The sequence below is a fragment of the Ranitomeya imitator genome, chromosome 2 (genome assembly GCF_032444005.1).
Source record: "Ranitomeya imitator isolate aRanImi1 chromosome 2, aRanImi1.pri, whole genome shotgun sequence".
NCBI lineage: Eukaryota > Metazoa > Chordata > Amphibia > Anura > Dendrobatidae > Ranitomeya > Ranitomeya imitator.
The window spans coordinates 596,094,344-596,104,374 of record NC_091283.1 but is presented as its reverse complement, the minus strand read 5'-3'; the positions used below and the strand labels follow the sequence as shown (position 1 = coordinate 596,104,374).

The 10,031-nt window shown below is 39.7% G+C and overlaps 1 protein-coding gene across 1 annotated transcript; it reads left to right on the top strand.

Annotated features, from left to right (window-relative positions):
• The first annotated feature begins 334 nt into the window (after positions 1-334).
• On the top strand, positions 335-3,615 carry MAFB (MAF bZIP transcription factor B). The gene has a single exon (XM_069752342.1). The coding sequence runs from the start codon at positions 690-692 to the stop codon at positions 1,641-1,643; it is 954 nt and encodes a 317-aa protein (XP_069608443.1). The 5' UTR covers positions 335-689; the 3' UTR covers positions 1,644-3,615.
• Positions 3,616-10,031: the final 6,416 nt, after the last annotated feature.

The window sequence follows — 10,031 nt, the reverse complement described above, 5'->3', positions numbered from 1 at the left end:
GCTTCAGGCAGTGTGTGGGCAGAAGCTGCATGATGTTGTGACTTTTGCTTCCAGGAACAAGCCACCATATTGTAGACATGCTCCAGAGTCAGTGGGTGAAGGTGTGCACAGAGGCTTGTGTGGGGCTGCTGCCTTGGAGAACATCTCGGCTTTGGGATTGCCTGGTCTTGTCCTAGCAGTCAGCTGACTTCTCCACTAGCTGTCACTTTGCACATTCGCCCTCCCCTTCAGCTCCACTCATGCTAATGTGGCCATTCCCTCGGCAGACATTGGCCAGCCTGGTGTGAGCCCACCCTTCTCCACTCGTGATTCTGCTCCAGGAATATAAGTAGAAGGCTTGCATAGGGCAGCACAGATGAGATCCAGAGCTATACGCTGCCTTCTGCTCTCTGATTTGTTAACCTGAACGCTTCTTCTGCAGCCCCAAGAAAGTTCCCTCAGCAAGATCTCAGGGCAGCAGCTGGAGTTTTACAAGGCAGCCATCCCTGAGACTGACAGGAGGGGGCTGCTCTTCTTCAGCGCTGGGACTGTGCCAAGCCCAGCCAAAAAAAGAAAGTGCTGAGCAAGGAAGAAGGACGAGGAGCACATTGCAGCAGATCCCTTCAGAGGTCTCTGCCCTGGAGGACCCCTTGGGTGTGCAGCTGAGGCACACTCAGGGTGCAGAACTGGAGTGAAGCGACCGGAGCAGTATGGCAGGAGAGCTGTCTATTGCAACAGAATTGCCAACCAGTCCACTTGCCATGGAGTATGTCAATGACTTTGACTTGATGAAATTCGATGTCAAGAAAGAACCACTGAACGGCCGAGTAGATCGTACAATTCGTCCATGCAATCGTTTGCAGCCCACAGGCTCCGTGTCTTCCACTCCTATTAGCACTCCTTGCAGTTCGGTGCCCTCCTCTCCAAGCTTCAGCCCAACAGAGCAGAAGACACACCTGGAGGATCTCTACTGGATGGCCAACAGTTACCAGCAAGTCAACCCAGAGGCTTTGAGCCTCACCCCAGAAGACGCTGTGGAAGCTCTCATAGGACCCCATCAAATGCCACCGCAGATGCAAGGGTTTGAGGGCTACAGAGGTCATCCTCACCACCACCATCATCACAACCACCACCACCAAACTCATCACCAGTACCAAGGCGTCCCTCATGAAGAGATGGCTCATCCTCACCAGCACCCACACCACCTTCACCACCACCACCATCACCAGGCATCTCCCACCCCATCCAACTCTTCCACCTCTTCCCAGCAGCTCCAGAACAGCCACGTTCAGCACCAGTCAGGTAACCAGGTAGAAGACAGATTCTCAGATGACCAACTGGTCTCCATGTCAGTCCGGGAGCTCAACAGGCATCTAAGAGGCTTCACCAAGGATGATGTTATTCGCCTAAAACAGAAGAGAAGAACCCTAAAAAATAGGGGGTACGCCCAGTCCTGCAGGTACAAAAGGGTGCAGCAGAAACACCACCTGGAGAATGAGAAGACCCAGCTCATCCAGCAAGTGGAGCAGCTGAAACAAGAGGTCAATCGTCTGGCCAGAGAAAGAGATGCCTACAAGATTAAGTGCGAGAAACTGACCAACAGCAGCTTCAGGGAAGCCGGGTCTACCAGTGATAACCCATCTTCTCCAGAGTTCTTCATGTGAGTGTTCCTGTGACATCCCAATCCAGAACTGTATAGAGGGAGAAAGTGGCTTCATTGACTCTCCAATTGAATACCAACTTTTTGTAGACTTGGTCTGCTGGGGGGAAGCAAGGGTGCACAGAAGAACTTGAGACTATTCTGATGGATCTTGTGTTGGGGGAACCCCAGCCTGATTTGGGTGGGGGTATGGGCAAGGTGGAAAAGGACTTGTTTTTATCAGACACACCACAGGACTGTGTTGGACTATAGCACTGCCACTTCCAAAAAGGACAAAGTACTAAAATCAAACTTTACATGCAGATATTTTTCAACAGCTTTGAGTGATAGAACCTTAAGACAACTGAACCTGATCAGGTGGGACATTCAGTGCACCCCTACCCCCCCATGGTTTTATTGCCTGCTTGATTATCTAGAAAATATAAAAAAAAAAAACAACCTGCATTAAAATTATTATTCCTGCATGCTGGACATGTATGGTAATACTTTCTATTTTGTATCATTACCTTGTTTAATCTGAGCATGCTTTCCCTCGGCTCACAACTTTCATTGCTTCGGTTGCTATAGAATATGTACTATGTCTCCATTTTTCCAGTCTTTTAGTTCAGTTCCCCCTTATCTTCCTGTAAATAATGTTCACCTATCTACAACATTTCACCCTGTGAGCATCTTCCATTAGTAGTAGTGGGGGGCATTTTTCTTTTCATTGTGTTAAGAGAAGAAGTTTCCTTAAAGCGATACAATGGTGCATTGGCATTTTTTTTTTGGTTTTGTTACTATATTGTTCCTGTTCTGTTTTTTAGTTTTCAGATCGGCTAAATGAGAACCCAGTTTAATAGTATATGTAGTTGTGATGGGTGGTGACAGCGGAGAAACAATATAGAAATCTATGCTATTGATATATAAATACAAATGTTGCAGAGCTGGATTTGCAATAAGTCTTATTAGACGTATAGCATATCCAGATAAAGTTTTGTGGGGTATCCCAATGACAAATTCAGCTCTGTTGCGCCTGTATACATATATATGTTACTTGCCATGTCATAAAGTTCAGCTTACCTATGGAGGATGGTGCGTTAAGTTTCTTTTTCTTCTTTTTTTATTTTTTTTTTGATCCCCTAGAAATATACTATAAACTCTATTATCCCCCCTTAACATAAAACACTGGCATGTGAGTTTAATTTTGGCTGACCCCAGCATTGTGCAAAACTGCAAGAACCTACTCCCCCAGGACAAAAGCAGGGGCTAGATTAGTATAGATACTAAATGCTTCCTATCAACTCTGCGTTACGTTCTTCGACTACGCCAGCTAGCAAATCAGTTTCCTTCTTTCGTCTCCTTCTCTTCTGCTCAGTTTATTTATAAATATATATATATATGTAGCAGTTACTTGCAGCCGGTTGCTGTGCGGTTTCATTTCTTTTCTGCAGGTCAGTAAAAGTTAAGTGACTCTTTAGGATCACAGCCAACCAAATTATGAAAATTTAAAAAAAATTACATTTTATATATATATTTTTTTCTTTTTTTTTGGTTCCTTTTGAATGTTCGCACTGCTGGTGCAGATGCATTTTACATTTTTTTTTTTTTGGTTTGGTCTTTATATAAGTTAATGGTAGGAAACAGGATTTTTATGGGCAGCATGACGATGATGCTTATGTTCTTACAATATCCCGAATTTCTGTCGATGCATCAGTAATGGGGGAGGAGATGGGGTGGCGGTTATGACTTCTTTTATTTCCCGGAATCCCGATTCAACTGTGTTGAAATCATGTCTTCGGCGTGTTTTTTTTAATTTTTTTAAATGTTTTATTTCATGTCGATTCCGAAGGGATACATTTCAAACCCTGCTTCTGATAAAAAAAAAAAAAGATAAACCTGGTCTATTGTAGTTTTATTCAGACTGGTTTCTGTTTTTTTTTTGTTATTAAAATTGTTTCCTATTTTGCTTATTAAAATAATTGAAATGGCGCATGTTACACCGACTGGTCTTTTTTTTTTTATTTGATAGACACCGAGCTCTTTAAATTTACAAAGGCCGCATTATAGCGCAGGTAATATCAGGAATGACCCAAATATAGGGATCGCCTCATTAAAGGGGAAAATACATGTCTAAAAAACGTCATCGCCACCCTTGGTAGGTGTACGCTGTGTACTCGGTGTGAGTTCAGGGTTCACTTGTGTTCTGCCATAAAGTAATTTGCTGGCCTTCGGACTGAATTTAAACAATCATTGACACACATCTCCTCGCATAGCACATGGACAACTGGAGGATATGTCACTTCCATTCATTCACTCGTGGCAATCTGCACATACAGCGCTTCTTAGGTATGTCATAGCGCCAAGTTGTTCGTGAAAAAAAAATTGGTGACATGTTATAAAGCCGCCTTCATTGCATCGTAAAAGGATTTGTCTTACTCATTAAATCCAGTGGTGGAATGCAAAGCACCAAAAACGACCAGGTCTTTGCCCGACATATGTGTGCACGGATCTCTAGATCTGTCTGTACATACATAGACCTATATGTGTATATATACATGTATATCTCACTTTTTCACTATTTTGGATGTACTGCCTCCTTTTATGGATTTATATATATATATACCTTATATATAAGTATATATATATATATATATACATCTCTCGATATAGATTGTTATATGTAGACATGTATATATGCGTATATACATATATATAAGTAAAAAACGTAAATGATGTCATGACTATAATAACTCCACGAACTATTACGACTTGCACGAATACCCTCAGTTTATTCACCCTGTTAATAAGAAATGACAAACTGTTCTCTGTTATCAGAACTAGAAATGCTACCCGTGCGCCATGCCAAGCGGCGGACATTTCTGCGGCTGTCCCAATCTATCCGAATGGGGTTTTCCAGAAATTCCCGCGCACGCCGTAGAAACAACCCCATTCAGATGCATAGGCGGACTTTTAATATCCGAATGAAATCTAACCTTGACGCGTACGGAAACGTTTTTTTTTTTTAAATGTTCCGCAAAATATATTTGCGGGCTTTGCCGACAGTTGTGACCCGTAGGTATTTTTTTTTCTTTTAAAGTTGGCAGCGTCGACCTGCAGTGTTGACTTGCATAGGGGTCTGCCCTATGGGTGTCATAATGTCTCCTTGCATAGGGGTCTGCCCTATGGGTGTCATAATGTCTCCTTGCATAGGGGTCTGCCCTATGGGTGTCATAATGTCTCCTTGCAGAGGGGTCTGCGATGCACGGCTCTATGGTGCACGGCATTGTTGCGAGGGTGAAGGGTTAACGTGTTCGATTTGGCAGTGACTGGGAAATCTGGAGCGGAATATGGTGGGAACTGCCATGGCGTATTACTGTTCTCTCATGCATGCACTGAATAAATGGCTGGACTAATTAAACAACAAAAAATGAAGAAATGTCCCTTTGAGAAGCAGTAATGGGATGTCTCTTGTCTCCGGCTCCGCTAGGTAACGGGTCCGGCAGTCCAATCCAAAGTTCAGGGTTTGCTTGCAGATAGCATTTAATCGCTCTCCAATTCATCTTCACAGCGCGATGTCCATTGACTTATTATCAAGCTATAAATGACTTTACTGAAGAGCTTGCACTCTAATTTGTATCCTCTGGCACCTGACACTCCAGTCCGCCCCAAATCGCATCTAAAACACTTTTAAAGAGTCACAAGGCTTAAAATCTCATTGGTTCAGGTGTAAAACATCATTTCTGAACATGGGCTGGATCTATGGAACCTACTGTGAGATGTAGCAGAGCGGAGTTTATCATTTCACAACTTTGTTACTCCATGGTGCATTATATACCATATCCTTCAAGTGAAGCCTTCGTCAAGCATAGGTCATAATGGAGAAGCAATCCCACCCCAAATGTTCACATGACAAGGTGAGCTCTGCTGCATCTGGAGCTGTGCACAGTGCCGGCCTAGTGGCATTTGCTATAATATGTTAGTTAAATGTTTTAAACTCCATACGCTGCGTATAACCGGTTTTCATTCAGAAGTCTCGCCCAGGGTCATATAGAAATAGCAGAGGCAGCCGAGTGTGTGCGCGAACGTATTGGCCACGGAAATGTACAGACTTGGGTGTGTAACTCTGGTTCACAAATGTTAGGCTATTTTATAAGTCTTACATAGTATATATTACAGTATTAGAGATAGATAGAGGATAGATAGATAGAGATAGATAGATAGATAGATAGATAGATAAAGGATAGATAGATAGATTGAGATAGATAGAAAGATAGATAGATAGATAGATAGATAGATTGAGATAGATAGAAAGATAGATAGATAGATAGATAAAGGATAGATAGATTGAGATAGATAGAAAGATAGATAGATAGATATGTGATAGATAGATAGAGATAGATAGATAGATAGATAGATAGATATGTGATAGATAGATAGAGATAGATAGATAGATAGGTATGGGATAGATGATAGATAGAGGATAGATATATAGATAGATAGATAGATATGTGATAGATAGATAGATAGATAGATGGATAGATAAAGGATAGATAGATTGAGATAGATAGAAAGATAGATAGATAGATAGATAGATAGATAGATAGATAGATATGTGATAGATAGATAGATAGATATGTGATAGATAGATAGATAGATAGATATGGGATAGATAGATAGATAGATAGATAGATAGATATGTGATAGATAGATAGATAGATATGGGATAGATAGATAGATAGATGGATAGATAGATAGAGGATAGATAGATTGAGATAGATAGATATGAGATAGATAGATAGATAGATATGTGATAGATAGATAGATAGATATGGGATAGATAGATAGATAGATGGATAGATAGATAGAGGATAGATAGATTGAGATAGATAGATATGAGATAGATAGATAGATAGATATGTGATAGATAGATAGAGATAGATAGATAGATAGATAGATAGATAGATAGATAGATAGATAGATAGATATGGGATAGATAGATATGTGATAGATAGATATTAGATAGATAGATAGATAAATAGATAGATAGATAGATAGGTAGATAGATAGATAGATAGATAGATAGATAGATAGATAGATAGATAGATAGATAGAAATATATACAATGGAAAGATGGTAAAGAAAAAAAAATAATAATCAAGAAGAAAGTAACTATTTCAACTCTTGTTTTCTGACTTGAATATAACACAAATCAGTACATTGTAATAAATCCCAAAAATGAAATGATAAATTAACATCATTAACTTAAAAACTTGACAGTATAGAGATCCACCATCATTTAGAAGTGTAAGACCACACAAAAGATATGAATATACGGTATATATATATAAATATATATATTTGTATATATTGACAGATTTATAGCAGCATCGCAATGTTTATGGCTTACATAGGACTGCAAATAAACCTGCTGCAATATTCCAGTGCACATGCAATGCTGCCCTAAAGACTTCAATAAGTAATGTGTATTTGTAGAAATGTTTAGTACGTACATGACTTTTCCTTCTACGTAGTTTCTTATTTCACCGCTGCTACTATTTTTGTACCGACAATATCCGATATTATATAGTAACGGTCTAATCAGCAATACGGACCCTGCTCTCAGAAGCTTGCAGTCTAGGATGTATCCTTGCTCATTCATCAAGCTGAGTATCGTGACCGCTGTCTGCATCAATCATCAGTAGGTCACTTGATTGGTAAAAGTAGACATCCAACAATGTCCATAGAGAAAGCTCAGATTGGCATCTATATAGTGGAAAAAGGAACTCGTCCAGATTTCTATGGAAGTAACTGAAAATTGGAATCCATTGAGGTAAAATGATGGTTTCTGCCCTTGCTGAGAAGTTCTGATGTATCAGGAGTGGAACGCGCATTCTTTCCAGTAGTTGATCAGCGCCCAGTGGCAGATAAATGACAGCGATCACCTTCATATATTCCACTCATTTTGTGGTCTGCGGACATCTGCCCGGTAAGATGTTAGGGGGACTTCTGCAAGAAATCAGATTTGGTTTGGTGTACTTATTTGCTTAGAGAACAGGTTGAACTCTTGACAGTTTTCTATGGTAATGATGAATATATTTATGATTAGCTAAAGGATAAAGAAAAGAATTCGAGAAGGTGACGCATTTCACATTATTTCTTGAGAATGAATACAGTTTTGGTTTTACTTTGTCATTATTCCTTCCTTCAAAGTGTTAAAACCCAACGTCACGATATCCTTAGGGGCCGCTACATCTTACCTGTCCAGTCACCGGGCCCGCTGCAACGTGTATATATATATATAAGCATCTCATACATCTAAGTGGCATGCATGACGTCAGTAGCATCGGGGAATATAAGTTCTATCGGCCTCAATAAGAAGCTATACTCTCTCAGGCCTATATTCTATGCATGTTGATGTACACATAGGCTTTAATGCTTTTCTATATCATTCACAACCTACATGAATGTAATTAAGAGTAAAATGTCGATGTTATTTTGGGACCTTTATTTGAAAAATGATGGGAAAATGATTAAAATCTAAATTTGGTGAATCAGACTAGTACTAGAAGAACAGAGGGTGAAATTATACTGATAATGAATGATTCGAAACGCGTCAGTTTATCTCATTCTCTACTTTATCCATTCACATATTCTTCATTACTGTCTTATCCACATGAGATGTTTCTAAGTCCAGGTATAAGAAAATAAAAGAAGACTACTGTAGATTCGACCCGGTCTGGTGGCCTTATCTAGAAGTTAGGCGCCCACAATTTGTAACCTTTGGTTGGTCTTGCAAATCAGCATCTTTATTATGTTATTACCTTAGATTTTTTAATCCTTGGTTTTTGGTTGAAGTCATAACCTACTAACATCTCATCACTTATGTTGGAGGTAAGATCGTCTTCTTGAGGAAGCACAAAACACAACTGTAGTGGAGACATCTGGCCTATGTTATAAATGGTTCCAGAAACTTTGCGTCCCATGATCCATTTAACGCTGCACAGCTTTCACAGATGCTTTGCTCCTTCAGGCCTAAAGTTATATAGTACACACTATGTTATGATGTGTTATGGTTACGCAAGGTTTACTATAGAAGACATTAGGGTAGACTATTGACTTGAGCTTCCGTTGACTTGCGATTCTGGAAGAAGATAGTGCTGAAGAACATCATGATGAGTTAGATTTATTCATGTCACTGAAGATGTTCTTAGTTTTTGCCATCATGACTAGAAAAAAGAAGAAACAAAAAACATTATATCGTCTCCGGCAGGAAGTACCCTTATGTTTAACTCTATGAAGACCGCAAAAAGGTTAGACTAGAAATGGTCTACGTGTTCAGTTGTAATTCGGTGCTGAACATATTCTCTGGGTTATCTATTCAATATACACCACGTCGTAACCATTTATTAGCATTTTCTAGGCCTACATTTTCCGACTTTGTATGAAAACTGCTGAGACCTAACTCTCGTTTGACTATCCAATTAGCAACTAGATCTACGCGTAACATAGTGGTTTGCCAAACCATGGAACATAAAACACAGCTCAGAAATATATATGTCATGTGTGGTATTACCGCAGTGTCTGGATCACACTGAGACAATAGTACAGGATGGAAGCTGAACAACCACAATTACACTTGCAAGAACATTATATGAAATCTGAAGCTACTAGGAGCCATGTTTCCCATTATACTGGTCAAAGGCCTGAGAGCTCTTATTTAACCTCTTGATTGTAAGCTTCTATGGTAGGTATGTTATTATATCCTATGACTATGCGGTTATTTTTCTTTAATTTTACGTTATTGTTGCAAATTTGCTTTGGCATCAACCTCGTCCTACAAGACTGGAATGATCTCAATCCTTATTAGATAGTTACAATCGCCTGTGATGAGGGTATAAGGCGGCCTGTTCAAGGCTTTCCATATCATATGTAGCACAGAGAATATTTACGCGTAGCTTCCTAATTTATAGCTATAGCTGTACATATTTTTACCAGGAGTTATTAAAGCAGCTATAGTCTTACCATTCCTTACTACCAATGCGTCAGTAAGGAGACATTGTGATGATGGAGCCAACATGATCGACACAATCAAAGGTAAATGGCAGAAACCTATATAACCAAATCATCCGGATCATGCGTTGAACACAATACATGTATATTTTCATTACTATATTTACTATTATTATAATTAACTTTCATTTTTAAGTTTTCCGATAATTTCAGATCATTTGGGTCAAACAATTTTGAATGTTTGGAATCTACAGCCAGTATGTGTTTGTCGACTGTGCCCCTATGTATGGAGATAGCAGAATGCAGTAGATTAGGAGCCCAATATAGACGAGCACCGGTCATCTTTTCATGTATAACGCATTAATATTCCATGAACAATACGGCACCTTGTGCATGCTCACCC

Coding starts and splice junctions, on each gene's coding strand:
- MAFB (XM_069752342.1), top strand. CDS start 690: ATGGCAGGAGAGCTGTCTATTGCAACAGAATTGCCAACCAGTCCACTT.